This window comes from Bombina bombina, chromosome 6 (genome assembly GCF_027579735.1).
Source record: "Bombina bombina isolate aBomBom1 chromosome 6, aBomBom1.pri, whole genome shotgun sequence".
Classification (NCBI taxonomy): Eukaryota; Metazoa; Chordata; class Amphibia; order Anura; family Bombinatoridae; genus Bombina; species Bombina bombina.
This window is the reverse complement of record NC_069504.1, coordinates 1,103,538,251-1,103,562,842: the sequence shown is the minus strand read 5'-3', so window position 1 is coordinate 1,103,562,842 and position 24,592 is coordinate 1,103,538,251. Positions and strand designations below refer to the sequence as shown.

At 39.4% G+C, this 24,592-nt stretch overlaps 1 protein-coding gene across 1 annotated transcript in view; it reads left to right on the top strand.

The window, feature by feature from the left end:
- Positions 1 to 1,286: 1,286 nt before the first annotated feature.
- The window catches only part of LOC128664904 (uncharacterized), a 34,308-nt gene continuing 11,002 nt past the window's right edge, over positions 1,287 to 24,592 (top strand). Inside the window, exon 1 of the mRNA XM_053719696.1 lies at positions 1,287 to 1,568. Coding sequence (XP_053575671.1) covers positions 1,287 to 1,568 — 282 coding nt within the window. The remainder of the gene's footprint in view (positions 1,569 to 24,592) is intronic.

The window sequence follows — 24,592 nt, the reverse complement described above, 5'->3', positions numbered from 1 at the left end:
ACACACATGTATACATGCACATACACACATACACATGTATACATGCACATACACACACACAATTACATGCACATACACACATACATACACATGTATGCATGCACATACATAAATATATACATACATGGACATACATACATGCACATACATAAATATATACATACATGCACATACATACACACATGTATACATGCACATACACACACGTATACATGCACATACATACAGACATACACACATGTTTACATGCACATACACACATACATACACACAAATGTTTACATGCACATACACACACATGTATACATGCACATACACACATACACACACACACATGTCTACATGCACATACACACATACATACACACATGTATACATGCACATACACACACATGTATACATGCACATACATACACACACATGTTTACATGCACATACACACATACATACAAACACATGTTTACATGCACATACACACACACATGTATACATGCACATACACACATACATACACACACATGTATACATGCACATACACACATACATACACACACATGTATACATTCACATACACACAAGTATATAGTTTAAATCGCTCCTTAAAGACTACTGTTCAGGGAGGCATACCATATACACTAACCTTTCTTACCTCAGTTCCTCTCCTCCTCCTTTGTAATCCCCTTAAACCCCCTTAGCAATTAGCATGTAAGCCTATGCACCCAGCTGTTTTGTAGATCACCTTCATGAGAGCAGTTTTACAACAGTCCAACTCATGGCAGGTCCCTCTACCCATGTGTCTACTATAAATGCTACATTGCATATTAGACCTATGTTTATAGTGCTGCGGAATCTGTTGGCGTTCTACATATAACTGATAATAATAATAATATGTGCACATACACACACTAACACAGATACGTATATATATATACACACACACACTCATAGATACACATACATATTCACACATACATATTCAAACACATACATATACATACACATACATACACACAAACATACACAGATACACACACATGCACTACACACACATATATATATTATATATATATAGCTATAAACACACAAGTGCGCACACATACATATACATACAAACAAAGACACATGTACACACAGATACATACATTCATGCAGTTATATACACACACACATACTCGCACATATATACAGACACATATATCTATTTAGAGAATATGTTGTTCTGTGAATTAGTTTGTTCCCAATGTTAGGGTGTTTTTTTCTTTGAACTCACCTAAATCTATTTGATTATGGTCTGGCATATTTACTTTGCTACTGGAATTAATTACAGTTTAATGCTGGTTTCAGGTCTTAGAAGCCGTGAGCTCACCATGCCAGTGCCTCACCATATGGGCTGCTCCCTGCCTACATTTCAGGATGCCCACAATGGCAACGTGATGTTTGTGATTGGGACTTTAGATGGAGACCCTGTAAAACTAAACCTACTAAAAGATTATGTATCTAAGGCTCTCTTTACATTAGTCAACAACCTGGCATTCTCTTCATTCAACATAATCCACTTCACATGTGAGGTATGTGTCCACTAACTACAATGTCTAAGTTTGTTTAAGTTATTTAATCCATCATCAAACAGTCTCATGCTCTCTGATATTCTATAAATAATTGTTTTAATACAACTGTATTTGTTTAGTCCTTAATACTGTACCTACCCTTTGCTTATCTGTCAGAATAGCTCTTTGTGTCAGTCCTAAAAAAGGTTAAAGAGATATTAAAGGGACATGAGACCCCAAATTTTTCTTTCACGATTCAGATAGAGCATACAATTTCAAACAACTTTCTTATTTACTTTGTTAAATGGAACTGATTGGCTAAAGTGCAAGTCTGTCAAAAGAACTCAAATAAGGGGGCAGTCTGCAGAGGCTTAGATACAAGGTAATCACAGAGGTAAAAAGTATATTAATATAACTGTGTTGGTTATGCAAAACTGGGGAATAGATAATAAAGGGATTCTCTATCTTTTTAAACAATAAAAATTCTGAAGTAGACTGTCCCTTTAATTCCTATTCTGAATAGAATTACTTTTTAAGATGGAGAAGGCATGTCCCTGTCCTTAGAACTGAGTATAACATTGTTGCATCGCTGCAGCCATATATTGCTGCAGACACGTGCACGCTCCTGATTTTACCTTCCTGCTTTTCAACAAAGGATAACAAGAAATATAGAAAATGTGATAATATAAGTAAATTGGATTTTTTTTTTAGATTGTATGTTCATGAAATAACATTTTTGGGTTTTATGTCCCTTTCAATACAGCAAATTGAGTCATTACCAAATAATACATGCACCTTAAGCTTTCTAAAGAAGTTTAAAATGCTGTAAAGCATAAATAAATACACTCTTGAAATAGCTGTAGCTTTTATAAGACACACTTTTGCTAATAATACATGTATGTTGTGTGCATTTTAATTTGGCTGGAATGTTACTTTTCATGCAAAAATGCCTTTTTGATATGTTTAGATAAAGTGTTTACAAATGCATGATACAATGAGTTAAATGTTACTTGAATTTTCTTTTATATAATAATATAACATACTTTTTCTATGATCATATTAAATAGACATTAAAGTCAAATGTTTTATATATGCATAATATATATATATATATATATATATATATATATATATATATATATATATATATATATATATATATATATATATATAGAGAGAGAGAGAGAGGGAGAAATTAAATGTATAACATTGCTGCAAATACTGCTGCCATAGAATGCTAGCAGTAGCAGGAATTACCTATCAGCCAGTGAGCATTAGCAGGAATTACCTATCAGCCAGTGAGCATTAGCAGGAATTACCTATCAGCCAGTGAGCATTAGCAGGAATTACCTATCAGCCAGTGAGCATTAGCAGGAAGTAACTATCAGCCAGTGAGCAGTAGCAGGAATTACCTATCAGCCAGTGAGCATTAGCAGGAATTACCTATCAGCCAGTGAGCATTAGCAGGAATTACCTATCAGCCAGTGAGCATTAGCAGGAAGTAACTATCAGCCAGTGAGCAGTAGCAGGAATTACCTATCAGCCAGTGAGCAGTAGCAGGAATTACCTATCAGCCAGTGAGCATTAGGGGGAAGTAACTATCAGCCAGTGAGTATTAGCGGGAAGTAACTATCAGCCAGTGAGCATTAGCGGGAAGTAACTATCAGCCAGTAAGCATTAGAGGGAGTAACTATCAGCCAGTGAGCATTAGCGGGAAGTAACTATCAGCCAGTAAGCATTAGAGGGCAGTAACTATCAGCCAGTGAGCATTAGCGGGAAGTAACTATCTGCCAGTGAGCATTAGCAGGAAGTAACTATCAGCCAGTGAGCATTAGCGGGAAGTAACTATCTGCCAGTGAGCATTAGCAGGAAGTAACTATCAGCCAGTGAGCATTAGCGGGAAGTAACTATCTGCCAGTGAGCATTAGCAGGAAGAAACTATCTGCCAGTGAGCATTAGCAGGCAGTAATTATCAGCCAGTGAGCATTAGCAGGAAGTAACTATCAGTCAGTGAGCATTAGGGGGAAGTAACTATAAGCCAGTGAGCATTAGTGAGAAGTAACTATCAGCCAGTGAGCATTAGCGGGAAGTAACTATCAGCCAGGGAGCATTAGCAGGAAGTAACTATCAGTCAGTGAGCATTAGGGGGAAGTAACTATAAGCCAGTGAGCATTAGCAGGAAGTAACTATAAGCCAGTGAGCATTAGCAGGAAGTAACTATCAGTCAGTGAGCATTAGGGGGAAGTAACTATAAGCCAGGGAGCATTAGTGGGAAGTAACTATCAGCCAGTGAGCATTAGTGGGAAGTAACTATCAGCCAGTGAGCATTAGCGGGAAGTAACTATAAGCCAGTGAGCATTAGCGGGAAGTAACTATCAGCCAGTGAGCATTAGCGGGAAGTAACTATCAGCCAGTGAGCATTAGCAGGAAGTAACTATCAGTCAGTGAGCATTAGCGGGAAGTAACTATCAGCCAGTAAGCATTAGAGGGCAGTAACTATCAGCCAGTGAGCATTAGCGGGAAGTAACTATCTGCCAGTGAGCATTAGCAGGAAGTAACTATCAGCCAGTGAGCATTAGCGGGAAGTAACTATCTGCCAGTGAGCATTAGCAGGAAGTAACTATCAGCCAGTGAGCATTAGCGGGAAGTAACTATCTGCCAGTGAGCATTAGCAGGAAGAAACTATCTGCCAGTGAGCATTAGCGGGCAGTAATTATCAGCCAGTGAGCATTAGCAGGAAGTAACTATCAGTCAGTGAGCATTAGGGGGAAGTAACTATAAGCCAGTGAGCATTAGTGAGAAGTAACTATCAGCCAGTGAGCATTAGCGGGAAGTAACTATCAGCCAGGGAGCATTAGCAGGAAGTAACTATCAGTCAGTGAGCATTAGGGGGAAGTAACTATAAGCCAGTGAGTATTAGCGGGAGGTAACTATCAGCCAGTGAGCATTAGCGGGAAGTAACTATCAGCCAGTAAGCATTAGAGGGAGTAACTATCAGCCAGTGAGCATTAGCGGGAAGTAACTATCAGCCAGTAAGCATTAGAGGGCAGTAACTATCAGCCAGTGAGCATTAGCGGGAAGTAACTATCTGCCAGTGAGCATTAGCAGGAAGTAACTATCAGCCAGTGAGCATTAGCAGGAAGTAACTATCAGCCAGTGAGCATTAGCGGGAAGTAACTATCTGCCAGTGAGCATTAGCAGGAAGAAACTATCTGCCAGTGAGCATTAGCGGGCAGTAATTATCAGCCAGTGAGCATTAGCAGGAAGTAACTATCAGTCAGTGAGCATTAGGGGGAAGTAACTATAAGCCAGTGAGCATTAGCAGGAAGTAACTATCAGTCAGTGAGCATTAGGGGGAAGTAACTATAAGCCAGTGAGCATTAGTGAGAAGTAACTATCAGCCAGTGAGCATTAGCGGGAAGTAACTATCAGCCAGGGAGCATTAGCAGGAAGTAACTATCAGTCAGTGAGCATTAGGGGGAAGTAACTATAAGCCAGTGAGCATTAGGGGGAAGTAACTATAAGCCAGTGAGCATTAGCGGGAAGTAACTATCAGCCAGGGAGCATTAGCAGGAAGTAACTATCAGCCAGTGAGCATTAGCGGGAAGTAACTATCAGCCAGGGAGCATTAGCATGAAGTAACTATCTGTCAGTGAGCATTAGGGGGAAGTAACTATAAGCCAGTGAGCATTAGGGGGAAGTAACTATAAGCCAGTGAGCATTAGCAGGAAGTAACTATCAGTCAGTGAGCATTAGGGGGAAGTAACTATCAGTCAGTGAGCATTAGTGGGAAGTAACTATCAGCCAGTGAGCATTAGTGGGAAGTAACTATCAGCCAGTGAGCATTAGCGGGAAGTAACTATAAGCCAGTGAGCATTAGCGGGAAGTAACTATCAGCCAGTGAGCATTAGCGGGAAGTAACTATCAGCCAGTGAGCATTAGCAGGAAGTAACTATCAGTCAGTGAGCATTAGGGGGAAGTAACTATAAGCCAGTGAGCATTAGTGGGAAGTAACTATCAGCCAGTGAGCATTAGCAGGAAGTAACTATCAGTCAGTGAGCATTAGGGGGAAGTAACTATAAGCCAGTGAGCATTAGTGGGAAGTAACTATCAGCCAGTGAGCATTAGCAGGAAGTAACTATCAGTCAGTGAGCATTAGCGGGAAGTAACTATAAGCCAGTGAGCATTAGCTGGAAGTAACTATCTGTCAGTGAGCATTAGCAGGCAGTAATTATCAGCCAGTGAGCATTAGCAGGAAGTAACTATAAGCCAGTGAGCATTAGCGGGAAGTAACTATCAGCCAGTGAGCATTAGCAGGAAGTAACTATCAGTCAGTGAGCATTAGGGGGAAGTAACTATAAGCCAGTGAGCATTAGTGGGAAGTAACTATCAGCCAGTGAGCATTAGCAGTAAGTATCTATAAGCCAGTGAGCATTAGCTGGAAGTAACTATAAGTCAGTGAGCATTAGCGGGAAGTAACTATCAGCCAGTGAGCATTAGCAGTAAGTATCTATAAGCCAGTGAGCATTAGCTGGAAGTAACTATCTGTCAGTGAGCATTAGCGGAAAGTAACCTCCCTTTGAAAAAGCCACGTTAGTGGCGAAACATGTTAGGGAATCGTTTGTTATAAATGCTTTCAGCATTTTTTAATATGCAGAGTTTTTGGTCTTAACGTTCCATTATAAAGTGGTTGACAACAATTTCTAGTAAACTTATTTGTAAATGGGAATTTGAGCAGCTCTTATGTACCTTTAACTGGTGACCGCAACAATACTGGCAGGTTTTAAAGGGAAAATAAACTCCAGCAGCATAGACTTACCTTGTACTAACGCTGATAGTGAACTTAAACTATATGACCAGCATGGGGCACTGAAATCTATACACAGCGCCCTTAGTCCCAGCGTGTAACCTTTGTGGTGTTGTCTGGCAATCAGATATATCAGACTGCTACGGAACATCAAAACATTTTCTCATACTATGACGAACTGCGTATATAAGTTTTTATTACTGACAGCATTCTAGCTGTATTGCCAGTGGTAAATTCCGTTATACCATCATAATTATATGTGAATAATAGATCACAACTTTATATCTATAGTGTTACTATAGTAAGCCAGGCTGGTGGCCAGCTATATATGCTGCTCGCGGACTCTTTGAATGTATTGATACAATTTTGAATTCAAGTATACAAGCCTCACTTGTTATTAGCTATAACATTGAAGTGCTAACAGAAAAAATCTCATTATATTACTATAACTGCTACCCGTTAATTATATGTTCTTAATTCAGTTTAAGAATTCACTGATCATATCATACAAGAAATAAAAGGGATAATCAGTTATATTAAAATTCTTTATTCAGTAATATAAGAACATATTTATTATACATTTCTTAACTATCACATACAACGTATTACAACTGAATCCATTCAGTTGATACAACAACATTGTACTATAGAGTGAACTTGAGTAAAGCAATTTGTGAATGTAACAATCATATTTATCTCAGTGCAACCTTTTGGCACAATAATATTTCAAATTACTATCATTCACAAAGAGCAGCTCATCAGTTATTATTGATCAGCCAGCTACTCCAGATACTATAAGATACAGTCTAGTGTTACTCAAGTTTATCGCTGGTCTTTATAAGTGAAAAGCATATAACTCAAACGACTACCCCTGAATATAGAGTAATAACTAAAGTCACTATACAGCAATATTGCAGTGTTACACAAAACCTAAGATCAACAAGACATAACTGTTGAGCCCAACACACATCCTTTAATCCCTAAGAATTTATGATTGTTAGAAATAAAAAAACTTTTTTGAGCTCCCCTGGAAGTATCACTCTTACTAAAGTTTACTTGACCTAATACGATATATAACCACTGTTCACATTCTGTGAATATCCAGACCTAACTCTGTGATTTTAATCTCTGTGTGTGTGTGGTTTTCTATTGTTTTTCTTTTTTAACACAATACCCAATAAAGGTTATATTTTAATATAATTTCTCGGCACTTCCTCTCCTAGGATACCCTGTTCTTGCCCATCCTAGCCACCTTTGATTAGGGGATGAGTGTTACTCAGGTGTACAATACATCAATCCTCGGATTGATACAGTTTTTCTAAAATTAGCGGAAAGTAACTATCAGCCAGTGACTAGTAGTAGGAAGTAACTATCATCCAGTCAGCAATAGCAGAAAGTAACTATCAGCCAGAGAGCAGTAGCAGGAAGTAACTATCAGCCAGTGAGCATTAGTGGGAAGTAACTATCAGCCAATGAGCATTAGCAGGAATTACCTATCAGCCAGTGAGCATTAGCAGGAAGTAACTATCAGCCAGTGAGCAGTAGCAGGAATTACCTATCAGCCAGTGAGCATTAGCAGGAATTACCTATCAGCCAGTGAGCATTAGCAGGAATTAACTATCAGCCAGTGAGCATTAGCAGGAAGTAACTATCAGCCAGTGAGCATTAGCAGGAAGTAACTATCAGCCAGTGAGCAGTAGCAGGAATTACCTATCAGCCAGTGAGCAGTAGCAGGAATTACCTATCAGCCAGTGAGCATTAGGGGGAAGTAACTATCAGCCAGTGAGTATTAGCGGGAAGTAACTATCAGCCAGTGAGCATTAGCGGGAAGTAACTATAAGCCAGTGAGCATTAGCGGGAAGTAACTATCAGCCAGTGAGCATTAGCTGGAAGTAACTATCAGCCAGTGAGCATTAGCGGGAAGTAACTATAAGCCAGTGAGCATTAGCGGGAAGTAACTATAAGCCAGTGAGCATTAGCGGGAAGTAACTATCAGCCAGTGAGCATTAGCGGGAAGTAACTATCAGCCAGTGAGCATTAGCGGGAAGTAACTATCAGCCAGTGAGCATTAGCAGGAAGTAACTATCAGTCAGTGAGCATTAGGGGGAAGTAACTATAAGCCAGTGAGCATTAGTGGGAAGTAACTATCAGCCAGTGAGCATTAGCAGTAAGTAACTATAAGCCAGTGAGCATTAGCTGGAAGTAACTATAAGTCAGTGAGCATTAGCGGAAAGTAACTATCAGCCAGTGAGCATTAGCAGTAAGTATCTATAAGCCAGTGAGCATTAGCTGGAAGTAACTATCTGTCAGTGAGCATTAGCGGAAAGTAACCTCCCTTTGAAAAAGCCACGTTAGTGGCGAAACATGTTAGGGAATCGTTTGTTATAAATGCTTTCAGCATTTTTTAATATGCAGAGTTTTTGGTCTTAACGTTCCATTATAAAGTGGTTGACAACAATTTCTAGTAAACTTATTTGTAAATGGGAATTTGAGCAGCTCTTATGTACCTTTAACTGGTGACCGCAACAATACTGGCAGGTTTTAAAGGGAAAATAAACTCCAGCAGCATAGACTTACCTTGTACTAACGCTGATAGTGAACTTAAACTATATGACCAGCATGGGGCACTGAAATCTATACACAGCGCCCTTAGTCCCAGCGTGTAACCTTTGTGGTGTTGTCTGGCAATCAGATATATCAGACTGCTACGGAACATCAAAACATTTTCTCATACTATGACGAACTGCGTATATAAGTTTTTATTACTGACAGCATTCTAGCTGTATTGCCAGTGGTAAATTCCGTTATACCATCATAATTATATGTGAATAATAGATCACAACTTTATATCTATAGTGTTACTATAGTAAGCCAGGCTGGTGGCCAGCTATATATGCTGCTCGCGGACTCTTTGAATGTATTGATACAATTTTGAATTCAAGTATACAAGCCTCACTTGTTATTAGCTATAACATTGAAGTGCTAACAGAAAAAATCTCATTATATTACTATAACTGCTACCCGTTAATTATATGTTCTTAATTCAGTTTAAGAATTCACTGATCATATCATACAAGAAATAAAAGGGATAATCAGTTATATTAAAATTCTTTATTCAGTAATATAAGAACATATTTATTATACATTTCTTAACTATCACATACAACGTATTACAACTGAATCCATTCAGTTGATACAACAACATTGTACTATAGAGTGAACTTGAGTAAAGCAATTTGTGAATGTAACAATCATATTTATCTCAGTGCAACCTTTTGGCACAATAATATTTCAAATTACTATCATTCACAAAGAGCAGCTCATCAGTTATTATTGATCAGCCAGCTACTCCAGATACTATAAGATACAGTCTAGTGTTACTCAAGTTTATCGCTGGTCTTTATAAGTGAAAAGCATATAACTCAAACGACTACCCCTGAATATAGAGTAATAACTAAAGTCACTATACAGCAATATTGCAGTGTTACACAAAACCTAAGATCAACAAGACATAACTGTTGAGCCCAACACACATCCTTTAATCCCTAAGAATTTATGATTGTTAGAAATAAAAAAACTTTTTTGAGCTCCCCTGGAAGTATCACTCTTACTAAAGTTTACTTGACCTAATACGATATATAACCACTGTTCACATTCTGTGAATATCCAGACCTAACTCTGTGATTTTAATCTCTGTGTGTGTGTGGTTTTCTATTGTTTTTCTTTTTTAACACAATACCCAATAAAGGTTATATTTTAATATAATTTCTCGGCACTTCCTCTCCTAGGATACCCTGTTCTTGCCCATCCTAGCCACCTTTGATTAGGGGATGAGTGTTACTCAGGTGTACAATACATCAATCCTCGGATTGATACAGTTTTTCTAAAATTAGCGGAAAGTAACTATCAGCCAGTGACTAGTAGTAGGAAGTAACTATCATCCAGTCAGCAATAGCAGAAAGTAACTATCAGCCAGAGAGCAGTAGCAGGAAGTAACTATCAGCCAGTGAGCATTAGTGGGAAGTAATTATCAGCCACTGAGCATTAGCAGGAATTACCTATCAGCCAGTGAGCATTAGCAGGAAGTAACTATCAGCCAGTGAGCATTAGCAGGAATTACCTATCAGCCAGTGAGCATTAGCAGGAATTACCTATCAGCCAGTGAGCATTAGCAGGAATTACCTATCAGCCAGTGAGCATTAGCAGGAAGTAACTATCAGCCAGTGAGCATTAGCAGGAAGTAACTATCAGCCAGTGAGCAGTAGCAGGAATTACCTATCAGCCAGTGAGCAGTAGCAGGAATTACCTATCAGCCAGTGAGCATTAGGGGGAAGTAACTATCAGCCAGTGAGTATTAGCGGGAAGTAACTATCAGCCAGTGAGCATTAGCGGGAAGTAACTATCAGCCAGTAAGCATTAGCGGGAGTAACTATCAGCCAGTGAGCATTAGCGGGAAGTAACTATCAGCCAGTAAGCATTAGAGGGCAGTAACTATCAGCCAGTGAGCATTAGCGGGAAGTAACTATCTGCCAGTGAGCATTAGCAGGAAGTAACTATCAGCCAGTGAGCATTAGCGGGAAGTAACTATCTGCCAGTGAGCATTAGCAGGAAGTAACTATCAGCCAGTGAGCATTAGCGGGAAGTAACTATCTGCCAGTGAGCATTAGCAGGAAGAAACTATCTGCCAGTGAGCATTAGCAGGCAGTAATTATCAGCCAGTGAGCATTAGCAGGAAGTAACTATCAGTCAGTGAGCATTAGGGGGAAGTAACTATCAGCCAGTGAGCATTAGTGAGAAGTAACTATCAGCCAGTGAGCATTAGCGGGAAGTAACTATCAGCCAGTGAGCATTAGCTGGAAGTAACTATCTGTCAGTGAGCATTAGCAGGCAGTAATTATCAGCCAGTGAGCATTAGCAGGAAGTAACTATAAGCCAGTGAGCATTAGCGGGAAGTAACTATCAGCCAGTGAGCATTAGCAGGAAGTAACTATCAGTCAGTGAGCATTAGGGGGAAGTAACTATAAGCCAGTGAGCATTAGTGGGAAGTAACTATCAGCCAGTGAGCATTAGCAGTAAGTATCTATAAGCCAGTGAGCATTAGCTGGAAGTAACTATAAGTCAGTGAGCATTAGCGGAAAGTAACTATCAGCCAGTGAGCATTAGCAGTAAGTATCTATAAGCCAGTGAGCATTAGCTGGAAGTAACTATCTGTCAGTGAGCATTAGCGGAAAGTAACCTCCCTTTGAAAAAGCCACGTTAGTGGCGAAACATGTTAGGGAATCGTTTGTTATAAATGCTTTCAGCATTTTTTAATATGCAGAGTTTTTGGTCTTAACGTTCCATTATAAAGTGGTTGACAACAATTTCTAGTAAACTTATTTGTAAATGGGAATTTGAGCAGCTCTTATGTACCTTTAACTGGTGACCGCAACAATACTGGCAGGTTTTAAAGGGAAAATAAACTCCAGCAGCATAGACTTACCTTGTACTAACGCTGATAGTGAACTTAAACTATATGACCAGCATGGGGCACTGAAATCTATACACAGCGCCCTTAGTCCCAGCGTGTAACCTTTGTGGTGTTGTCTGGCAATCAGATATATCAGACTGCTACGGAACATCAAAACATTTTCTCATACTATGACGAACTGCGTATATAAGTTTTTATTACTGACAGCATTCTAGCTGTATTGCCAGTGGTAAATTCCGTTATACCATCATAATTATATGTGAATAATAGATCACAACTTTATATCTATAGTGTTACTATAGTAAGCCAGGCTGGTGGCCAGCTATATATGCTGCTCGCGGACTCTTTGAATGTATTGATACAATTTTGAATTCAAGTATACAAGCCTCACTTGTTATTAGCTATAACATTGAAGTGCTAACAGAAAAAATCTCATTATATTACTATAACTGCTACCCGTTAATTATATGTTCTTAATTCAGTTTAAGAATTCACTGATCATATCATACAAGAAATAAAAGGGATAATCAGTTATATTAAAATTCTTTATTCAGTAATATAAGAACATATTTATTATACATTTCTTAACTATCACATACAACGTATTACAACTGAATCCATTCAGTTGATACAACAACATTGTACTATAGAGTGAACTTGAGTAAAGCAATTTGTGAATGTAACAATCATATTTATCTCAGTGCAACCTTTTGGCACAATAATATTTCAAATTACTATCATTCACAAAGAGCAGCTCATCAGTTATTATTGATCAGCCAGCTACTCCAGATACTATAAGATACAGTCTAGTGTTACTCAAGTTTATCGCTGGTCTTTATAAGTGAAAAGCATATAACTCAAACGACTACCCCTGAATATAGAGTAATAACTAAAGTCACTATACAGCAATATTGCAGTGTTACACAAAACCTAAGATCAACAAGACATAACTGTTGAGCCCAACACACATCCTTTAATCCCTAAGAATTTATGATTGTTAGAAATAAAAAAACTTTTTTGAGCTCCCCTGGAAGTATCACTCTTACTAAAGTTTACTTGACCTAATACGATATATAACCACTGTTCACATTCTGTGAATATCCAGACCTAACTCTGTGATTTTAATCTCTGTGTGTGTGTGGTTTTCTATTGTTTTTCTTTTTTAACACAATACCCAATAAAGGTTATATTTTAATATAATTTCTCGGCACTTCCTCTCCTAGGATACCCTGTTCTTGCCCATCCTAGCCACCTTTGATTAGGGGATGAGTGTTACTCAGGTGTACAATACATCAATCCTCGGATTGATACAGTTTTTCTAAAATTAGCGGAAAGTAACTATCAGCCAGTGACTAGTAGTAGGAAGTAACTATCATCCAGTCAGCAATAGCAGAAAGTAACTATCAGCCAGAGAGCAGTAGCAGGAAGTAACTATCAGCCAGTGAGCATTAGCGGGAAGTAACTATCAGCCAGTGAGCATTAGCAGGAAGTAACTATCAGCCAGTGAGCATTAGCAGGAAGTAACTATCAGCCAGTGAGCAGTAGCAGGAATTACCTATCAGCCAGTGAGCATTAGCAGGAATTACCTATCAGCCAGTGAGCATTAGCAGGAATTACCTATCAGCCAGTGAGCATTAGCAGGAAGTAACTATCAGCCAGTGAGCATTAGCAGGAAGTAACTATCAGCCAGTGAGCAGTAGCAGGAATTACCTATCAGCCAGTGAGCAGTAGCAGGAATTACCTATCAGCCAGTGAGCATTAGGGGGAAGTAACTATCAGCCAGTGAGTATTAGCGGGAAGTAACTATCAGCCAGTGAGCATTAGCGGGAAGTAACTATAAGCCAGTGAGCATTAGCGGGAAGTAACTATCAGCCAGTGAGCATTAGCTGGAAGTAACTATCAGCCAGTGAGCATTAGCGGGAAGTAACTATAAGCCAGTGAGCATTAGCGGGAAGTAACTATCAGCCAGTGAGCATTAGCGGGAAGTAACTATCAGCCAGTGAGCATTAGCGGGAAGTAACTATAAGCCAGTGAGCATTAGCGGGAAGTAACTATCAGCCAGTGAGCATTAGCAGGAAGTAACTATCAGTCAGTGAGCATTAGGGGGAAGTAACTATAAGCCAGTGAGCATTAGTGGGAAGTAACTATCAGCCAGTGAGCATTAGCAGTAAGTATCTATAAGCCAGTGAGCATTAGCTGGAAGTAACTATAAGTCAGTGAGCATTAGCGGAAAGTAACTATCAGCCAGTGAGCATTAGCAGTAAGTATCTATAAGCCAGTGAGCATTAGCTGGAAGTAACTATCTGTCAGTGAGCATTAGCGGAAAGTAACCTCCCTTTGAAAAAGCCACGTTAGTGGCGAAACATGTTAGGGAATCGTTTGTTATAAATGCTTTCAGCATTTTTTAATATGCAGAGTTTTTGGTCTTAACGTTCCATTATAAAGTGGTTGACAACAATTTCTAGTAAACTTATTTGTAAATGGGAATTTGAGCAGCTCTTATGTACCTTTAACTGGTGACCGCAACAATACTGGCAGGTTTTAAAGGGAAAATAAACTCCAGCAGCATAGACTTACCTTGTACTAACGCTGATAGTGAACTTAAACTATATGACCAGCATGGGGCACTGAAATCTATACACAGCGCCCTTAGTCCCAGCGTGTAACCTTTGTGGTGTTGTCTGGCAATCAGATATATCAGACTGCTACGGAACATCAAAACATTTTCTCATACTATGACGAACTGCGTATATAAGTTTTTATTACTGACAGCATTCTAGCTGTATTGCCAGTGGTAAATTCCGTTATACCATCATAATTATATGTGAATAATAGATCACAACTTTATATCTATAGTGTTACTATAGTAAGCCAGGCTGGTGGCCAGCTATATATGCTGCTCGCGGACTCTTTGAATGTATTGATACAATTTTGAATTCAAGTATACAAGCCTCACTTGTTATTAGCTATAACATTGAAGTGCTAACAGAAAAAATCTCATTATATTACTATAACTGCTACCCGTTAATTATATGTTCTTAATTCAGTTTAAGAATTCACTGATCATATCATACAAGAAATAAAAGGGATAATCAGTTATATTAAAATTCTTTATTCAGTAATATAAGAACATATTTATTATACATTTCTTAACTATCACATACAACGTATTACAACTGAATCCATTCAGTTGATACAACAACATTGTACTATAGAGTGAACTTGAGTAAAGCAATTTGTGAATGTAACAATCATATTTATCTCAGTGCAACCTTTTGGCACAATAATATTTCAAATTACTATCATTCACAAAGAGCAGCTCATCAGTTATTATTGATCAGCCAGCTACTCCAGATACTATAAGATACAGTCTAGTGTTACTCAAGTTTATCGCTGGTCTTTATAAGTGAAAAGCATATAACTCAAACGACTACCCCTGAATATAGAGTAATAACTAAAGTCACTATACAGCAATATTGCAGTGTTACACAAAACCTAAGATCAACAAGACATAACTGTTGAGCCCAACACACATCCTTTAATCCCTAAGAATTTATGATTGTTAGAAATAAAAAAACTTTTTTGAGCTCCCCTGGAAGTATCACTCTTACTAAAGTTTACTTGACCTAATACGATATATAACCACTGTTCACATTCTGTGAATATCCAGACCTAACTCTGTGATTTTAATCTCTGTGTGTGTGTGGTTTTCTATTGTTTTTCTTTTTTAACACAATACCCAATAAAGGTTATATTTTAATATAATTTCTCGGCACTTCCTCTCCTAGGATACCCTGTTCTTGCCCATCCTAGCCACCTTTGATTAGGGGATGAGTGTTACTCAGGTGTACAATACATCAATCCTCGGATTGATACAGTTTTTCTAAAATTAGCGGAAAGTAACTATCAGCCAGTGACTAGTAGTAGGAAGTAACTATCATCCAGTCAGCAATAGCAGAAAGTAACTATCAGCCAGAGAGCAGTAGCAGGAAGTAACTATCAGCCAGTGAGCATTAGTGGGAAGTAATTATCAGCCAATGAGCATTAGCAGGAATTACCTATCAGCCAGTGAGCATTAGCAGGAAGTAACTATCAGCCAGTGAGCATTAGCGGGAAGTAACTATCAGCCAGTGAGCATTAGCAGGAATTAACTATCAGCCAGTGAGCATTAGCAGGAATTACCTATCAGCCAGTGAGCATTAGCAGGAAGTAACTATCAGCCAGTGAGCATTAGCAGGAAGTAACTATCAGCCAGTGAGCAGTAGCAGGAATTACCTATCAGCCAGTGAGCAGTAGCAGGAATTACCTATCAGCCAGTGAGCATTAGGGGGAAGTAACTATCAGCCAGTGAGTATTAGCGGGAAGTAACTATCAGCCAGTGAGCATTAGCGGGAAGTAACTATCAGCCAGTAAGCATTAGAGGGAGTAACTATCAGCCAGTGAGCATTAGCGGGAAGTAACTATCAGCCAGTAAGCATTAGAGGGCAGTAACTATCAGCCAGTGAGCATTAGCGGGAAGTAACTATCTGCCAGTGAGCATTAGCAGGAAGTAACTATCAGCCAGTGAGCATTAGCGGGAAGTAACTATCAGCCAGTGAGCATTAGCAGGAAGTAACTATCAGCCAGTGAGCATTAGCGGGAAGTAACTATCTGCCAGTGAGCATTAGCAGGAAGAAACTATCTGCCAGTGAGCATTAGCGGGCAGTAATTATCAGCCAGTGAGCATTAGCAGGAAGTAACTATCAGTCAGTGAGCATTAGGGGGAAGTAACTATCAGCCAGTGAGCATTAGTGAGAAGTAACTATCAGCCAGTGAGCATTAGCGGGAAGTAACTATCAGCCAGGGAGCATTAGCAGGAAGTAACTATCAGTCAGTGAGCATTAGGGGGAAGTAACTATAAGCCAGTGAGCATTAGCGGGAAGTAACTATAAGCCAGTGAGCATTAGCAGGAAGTAACTATCAGTCAGTGAGCATTAGGGGGAAGTAACTATAAGCCAGTGAGCATTAGTGGGAAGTAACTATCAGCCAGTGAGCATTAGTGGGAAGTAACTATCAGCCAGTGAGCATTAGCGGGAAGTAACTATAAGCCAGTGAGCATTAGCGGGAAGTAACTATCAGCCAGTGAGCATTAGCTGGAAGTAACTATCAGCCAGTGAGCATTAGCAGGAAGTAACTATCAGTCAGTGAGCATTAGCGGGAAGTAACTATCAGCCAGTAAGCATTAGAGGGCAGTAACTATCAGCCAGTGAGCATTAGCGGGAAGTAACTATCTGCCAGTGAGCATTAGCAGGAAGTAACTATCAGCCAGTGAGCATTAGCGGGAAGTAACTATCTGCCAGTGAGCATTAGCAGGAAGTAACTATCAGCCAGTGAGCATTAGCGGGAAGTAACTATCTGCCAGTGAGCATTAGCAGGAAGAAACTATCTGCCAGTGAGCATTAGCGGGCAGTAATTATCAGCCAGTGAGCATTAGCAGGAAGTAACTATCAGTCAGTGAGCATTAGGGGGAAGTAACTATAAGCCAGTGAGCATTAGTGAGAAGTAACTATCAGCCAGTGAGCATTAGCGGGAAGTAACTATCAGCCAGGGAGCATTAGCAGGAAGTAACTATCAGTCAGTGAGCATTAGGGGGAAGTAACTATAAGCCAGTGAGTATTAGCGGGAAGTAACTATCAGCCAGTGAGCATTAGCGGGAAGTAACTATCAGCCAGTAAGCATTAGAGGGAGTAACTATCAGCCAGTGAGCATTAGCGGGAAGTAACTATCAGCCAGTAAGCATTAGAGGGCAGTAACTATCAGCCAGTGAGCATTAGCGGGAAGTAACTATCTGCCAGTGAGCATTAGCAGGAAGTAACTATCTGCCAGTGAGCATTAGCAGGAAGTAACTATCAGCCAGTGAGCATTAGCGGGAAGTAACTATATGCCAGTGAGCATTAGCAGGAAGAAACTATCTGCCAGTGAGCATTAGCGGGCAGTAATTATCAGCCAGTGAGCATTAGCAGGAAGTAACTATCAGTCAGTGAGCATTAGGGGGAAGTAACTATAAGCCAGTGAGCATTAGCAGGAAGTAACTATCAGTCAGTGAGCATTAGGGGGAAGTAACTATAAGCCAGTGAGCATTAGTGAGAAGTAACTATCAGCCAGTGAGCATTAGCGGGAAGTAACTATCAGCCAGGGAGCATTAGCAGGAAGTAACTATCAGTCAGTGAGCATTAGGGGGAAGTAACTATAAGCCAGTGAGCATTAGGGGGAAGTAACTATAAGCCAGTGAGCATTAGCGGGAAGTAACTATCAGCCAGTGAGCATTAGCAGGAAGTAACTATCAGCCAGTGAGCATTAGCGGGAAGTAACTATCAGCCAGGGAGCATTAGCATGAAGTAACTATCTGTCAGTGAGCATTAGGGGGAAGTAACTATAAGCCAGTGAGCATTAGGGGGAAGTAACTATAAGCCAGTGAGCATTAGCAGGAAGTAACTATCAGTCAGTGAGCATTAGGGGGAAGTAACTATCAGTCAGTGAGCATTAGTGGGAAGTAACTATCAGCCAGTGAGCATTAGTGGGAAGTAACTATCAGCCAGTGAGCATTAGCGGGAAGTAACTATAAGCCAGTGAGCATTAGCGGGAAGTAACTATCAGCCAGTGAGCATTAGCGGGAAGTAACTATCAGCCAGTGAGCATTAGCAGGAAGTAACTATCAGTCAGTGAGCATTAGGGGGACGTAACTATAAGCCAGTGAGCATTAGTGGGAAGTAACTATCAGCCAGTGAGCATTAGCAGGAAGTAACTATCAGTCAGTGAGCATTAGGGGGAAGTAACTATAAGCCAGTGAGCATTAGTGGGAAGTAACTATCAGCCAGTGAGCATTAGCAGGAAGTAACTATCAGTCAGTGAGCATTAGCGGGAAGTAACTATAAGCCAGTGAGCATTAGCTGGAAGTAACTATCTGTCAGTGAGCATTAGCAGGCAGTAATTATCAGCCAGTGAGCATTAGCAGGAAGTAACTATAAGCCAGTGAGCATTAGCGGGAAGTAACTATCAGCCAGTGAGCATTAGCAGGAAGTAACTATCAGTCAGTGAGCATTAGGGGGAAGTAACTATAAGCCAGTGAGCATTAGTGGGAAGTAACTATCAGCCAGTGAGCATTAGCAGTAAGTATCTATAAGCCAGTGAGCATTAGCTGGAAGTAACTATAAGTCAGTGAGCATTAGCGGAAAGTAACTATCAGCCAGTGAGCATTAGCAGTAAGTATCTATAAGCCAGTGAGCATTAGCTGGAAGTAACTATCTGTCAGTGAGCATTAGCGGAAAGTAACCTCCCTTTGAAAAAGCCACGTTAGTGGCGAAACATGTTAGGGAATCGTTTGTTATAAATGCTTTCAGCATTTTTTAATATGCAGAGTTTTTGGTCTTAACGTTCCATTATAAAGTGGTTGACAACAATTTCTAGTAAACTTATTTGTAAATGGGAATTTGAGCAGCTCTTATGTACCTTTAACTGGTGACCGCAACAATACTGGCAGGTTTTAAAGGGAAAATAAACTCCAGCAGCATAGACTTACCTTGTACTAACGCTGATAGTGAACTTAAACTATATGACCAGCATGGGGCACTGAAATCTATACACAGCGCCCTTAGTCCCAGCGTGTAACCTTTGTGGTGTTGTCTGGCAATCAGATATATCAGACTGCTACGGAACATCAAAACATTTTCTCATACTATGACGAACTGCGTATATAAGTTTTTATTACTGACAGCATTCTAGCTGTATTGCCAGTGGTAAATTCCGTTATACCATCATAATTATATGTGAATAATAGATCACAACTTTATATCTATAGTGTTACTATAGTAAGCCAGGCTGGTGGCCAGCTATATATGCTGCTCGCGGACTCTTTGAATGTATTGATACAATTTTGAATTCAAGTATACAAGCCTCACTTGTTATTAGCTATAACATTGAAGTGCTAACAGAAAAAATCTCATTATATTACTATAACTGCTACCCGTTAATTATATGTTCTTAATTCAGTTTAAGAATTCACTGATCATATCATACAAGAAATAAAAGGGATAATCAGTTATATTAAAATTCTTTATTCAGTAGTATAAGAACATATTTATTATACATTTCTTAACTATCACATACAACGTATTACAACTGAATCCATTCAGTTGATACAACAACATTGTACTATAGAGTGAACTTGAGTAAAGCAATTTGTGAATGTAACAATCATATTTATCTCAGTGCAACCTTTTGGCACAATAATATTTCAAATTACTATCATTCACAAAGAGCAGCTCATCAGTTATTATTGATCAGCCAGCTACTCCAGATACTATAAGATACAGTCTAGTGTTACTCAAGTTTATCGCTGGTCTTTATAAGTGAAAAGCATATAACTCAAACGACTACCCCTGAATATAGAGTAATAACTAAAGTCACTATACAGCAATATTGCAGTGTTACACAAAACCTAAGATCAACAAGACATAACTGTTGAGCCCAACACACATCCTTTAATCCCTAAGAATTTATGATTGTTAGAAATAAAAAAACTTTTTTGAGCTCCCCTGGAAGTATCACTCTTACTAAAGTTTACTTGACCTAATACGATATATAACCACTGTTCACATTCTGTGAATATCCAGACCTAACTCTGTGATTTTAATCTCTGTGTGTGTGTGGTTTTCTATTGTTTTTCTTTTTTAACACAATACCCAATAAAGGTTATATTTTAATATAATTTCTCGGCACTTCCTCTCCTAGGATACCCTGTTCTTGCCCATCCTAGCCACCTTTGATTAGGGGATGAGTGTTACTCAGGTGTACAATACATCAATCCTCGGATTGATACAGTTTTTCTAAAATTAGCGGAAAGTAACTATCAGCCAGTGACTAGTAGTAGGAAGTAACTATCATCCAGTCAGCAATAGCAGAAAGTAACTATCAGCCAGAGAGCAGTAGCAGGAAGTAACTATCAGCCAGTGAGCATTAGTGGGAAGTAACTATAAGCCAGTGAGCATTAGCAGGAATTACCTATCAGCCAGTGAGCATTAGCAGGAAGTAACTATCAGCCAGTGAGCATTAGCAGGAATTACCTATCAGCCAGTGAGCATTAGCAGGAATTACCTATCAGCCAGTGAGCATTAGCAGGAATTACCTATCAGCCAGTGAGCATTAGCAGGAAGTAACTATCAGCCAGTGAGCATTAGCAGGAAGTAACTATCAGCCAGTGAGCATTAGCAGGAATTACCTATCAGCCAGTGAGCATTAGCAGGAATTACCTATCAGCCAGTGAGCATTAGGGGGAAGTAACTATCAGCCAGTGAGCATTAGCGGGAAGTAACTATCAGCCAGTGAGCATTAGCGGGAAGTAACTATAAGCCAGTGAGCATTAGCGGGAAGTAACTATCAGCCAGTGAGCATTAGCTGGAAGTAACTATCAGCCAGTGAGCATTAGCGGGAAGTAACTATCAGCCAGTGAGCATTAGCGGGAAGTAACTATAAGCCAGTGAGCATTAGCGGGAAGTAACTATCAGCCAGTGAGCATTAGCGGGAAGTAACTATAAGCCAGTGAGCATTAGCGGGAAGTAACTATCAGCCAGTGAGCATTAGCAGGAAGTAACTATCAGTCAGTGAGCATTAGGGGGAAGTAACTATAAGCCAGTGAGCATTAGTGGGAAGTAACTATCAGCCAGTGAGCATTAGCAGTAAGTATCTATAAGCCAGTGAGCATTAGCTGGAAGTAACTATAAGTCAGTGAGCATTAGCGGAAAGTAACTATCAGCCAGTGAGCATTAGCAGTAAGTATCTATAAGCCAGTGAGCATTAGCTGGAAGTAACTATCTGTCAGTGAGCATTAGCGGAAAGTAACCTCCCTTTGAAAAAGCCACGTTAGTGGCGAAACATGTTAGGGAATCGTTTGTTATAAATGCTTTCAGCATTTTTTAATATGCAGAGTTTTTGGTCTTAACGTTCCATTATAAAGTGGTTGACAACAATTTCTAGTAAACTTATTTGTAAATGGGAATTTGAGCAGCTCTTATGTACCTTTAACTGGTGACCGCAACAATACTGGCAGGTTTTAAAGGGAAAATAAACTCCAGCAGCATAGACTTACCTTGTACTAACGCTGATAGTGAACTTAAACTATATGACCAGCATGGGGCACTGAAATCTATACACAGCGCCCTTAGTCCCAGCGTGTAACCTTTGTGGTGTTGTCTGGCAATCAGATATATCAGACTGCTACGGAACATCAAAACATTTTCTCATACTATGACGAACTGCGTATATAAGTTTTTATTACTGACAGCATTCTAGCTGTATTGCCAGTGGTAAATTCCGTTATACCATCATAATTATATGTGAATAATAGATCACAACTTTATATCTATAGTGTTACTATAGTAAGCCAGGCTGGTGGCCAGCTATATATGCTGCTTGCGGACTCTTTGAATGTATTGATACAATTTTGAATTCAAGTATACAAGCCTCACTTGTTATTAGCTATAACATTGAAGTGCTAACAGAAAAAATCTCATTATATTACTATAACTGCTACCCGTTAATTATATGTTCTTAATTCAGTTTAAGAATTCACTGATCATATCATACAAGAAATAAAAGGGATAATCAGTTATATTAAAATTCTTTATTCAGTAATATAAGAACATATTTATTATACATTTCTTAACTATCACATACAACGTATTACAACTGAATCCATTCAGTTGATACAACAACATTGTACTATAGAGTGAACTTGAGTAAAGCAATTTGTGAATGTAACAATCATATTTATCTCAGTGCAACCTTTTGGCACAATAATATTTCAAATTACTATCATTCACAAAGAGCAGCTCATCAGTTATTATTGATCAGCCAGCTACTCCAGATACTATAAGATACAGTCTAGTGTTACTCAAGTTTATCGCTGGTCTTTATAAGTGAAAAGCATATAACTCAAACGACTACCCCTGAATATAGAGTAATAACTAAAGTCACTATACAGCAATATTGCAGTGTTACACAAAACCTAAGATCAACAAGACATAACTGTTGAGCCCAACACACATCCTTTAATCCCTAAGAATTTATGATTGTTAGAAATAAAAAAACTTTTTTGAGCTCCCCTGGAAGTATCACTCTTACTAAAGTTTACTTGACCTAATACGATATATAACCACTGTTCACATTCTGTGAATATCCAGACCTAACTCTGTGATTTTAATCTCTGTGTGTGTGTGGTTTTCTATTGTTTTTCTTTTTTAACACAATACCCAATAAAGGTTATATTTTAATATAATTTCTCGGCACTTCCTCTCCTAGGATACCCTGTTCTTGCCCATCCTAGCCACCTTTGATTAGGGGATGAGTGTTACTCAGGTGTACAATACATCAATCCTCGGATTGATACAGTTTTTCTAAAATTAGCGGAAAGTAACTATCAGCCAGTGACTAGTAGTAGGAAGTAACTATCATCCAGTCAGCAATAGCAGAAAGTAACTATCAGCCAGAGAGCAGTAGCAGGAAGTAACTATCAGCCAGTGAGCATTAGTGGGAAGTAATTATCAGCCAATGAGCATTAGCAGGAATTACCTATCAGCCAGTGAGCATTAGCAGGAAGTAACTATCAGCCAGTGAGCAGTAGCAGGAATTACCTATCAGCCAGTGAGCATTAGCAGGAATTACCTATCAGCCAGTGAGCATTAGCAGGAATTACCTATCAGCCAGTGAGCATTAGCAGGAAGTAACTATCAGCCAGTGAGCATTAGCAGGAAGTAACTATCAGCCAGTGAGCAGTAGCAGGAATTACCTATCAGCCAGTGAGCAGTAGCAGGAATTACCTATCAGCCAGTGAGCATTAGGGGGAAGTAACTATCAGCCAGTGAGCATTAGCGGGAAGTAACTATCAGCCAGTGAGCATTAGCGGGAAGTAACTATAAGCCAGTGAGCATTAGCGGGAAGTAACTATCAGCCAGTGAGCATTAGCTGGAAGTAACTATCAGCCAGTGAGCATTAGCGGGAAGTAACTATAAGCCAGTGAGCATTAGCGGGAAGTAACTATAAGCCAGTGAGCATTAGCGGGAAGTAACTATCAGCCAGTGAGCATTAGCGGGAAGTAACTATAAGCCAGTGAGCATTAGCGGGAAGTAACTATCAGCCAGTGAGCATTAGCAGGAAGTAACTATCAGTCAGTGAGCATTAGGGGGAAGTAACTATAAGCCAGTGAGCATTAGTGGGAAGTAACTATCAGCCAGTGAGCATTAGCAGGAAGTAACTATAAGCCAGTGAGCATTAGCTGGAAGTAACTATAAGACAGTGAGCATTAGCGGAAAGTAACTATCAGCCAGTGAGCATTAGCAGTAAGTATCTATAAGCCAGTGAGCATTAGCTGGAAGTAACTATCTGTCAGTGAGCATTAGCGGAAAGTAACCTCCCTTTGAAAAAGCCACGTTAGTGGCGAAACATGTTAGGGAATCGTTTGTTATAAATGCTTTCAGCATTTTTTAATATGCAGAGTTTTTGGTCTTAACGTTCCATTATAAAGTGGTTGACAACAATTTCTAGTAAACTTATTTGTAAATGGGAATTTGAGCAGCTCTTATGTACCTTTAACTGGTGACCGCAACAATACTGGCAGGTTTTAAAGGGAAAATAAACTCCAGCAGCATAGACTTACCTTGTACTAACGCTGATAGTGAACTTAAACTATATGACCAGCATGGGGCACTGAAATCTATACACAGCGCCCTTAGTCCC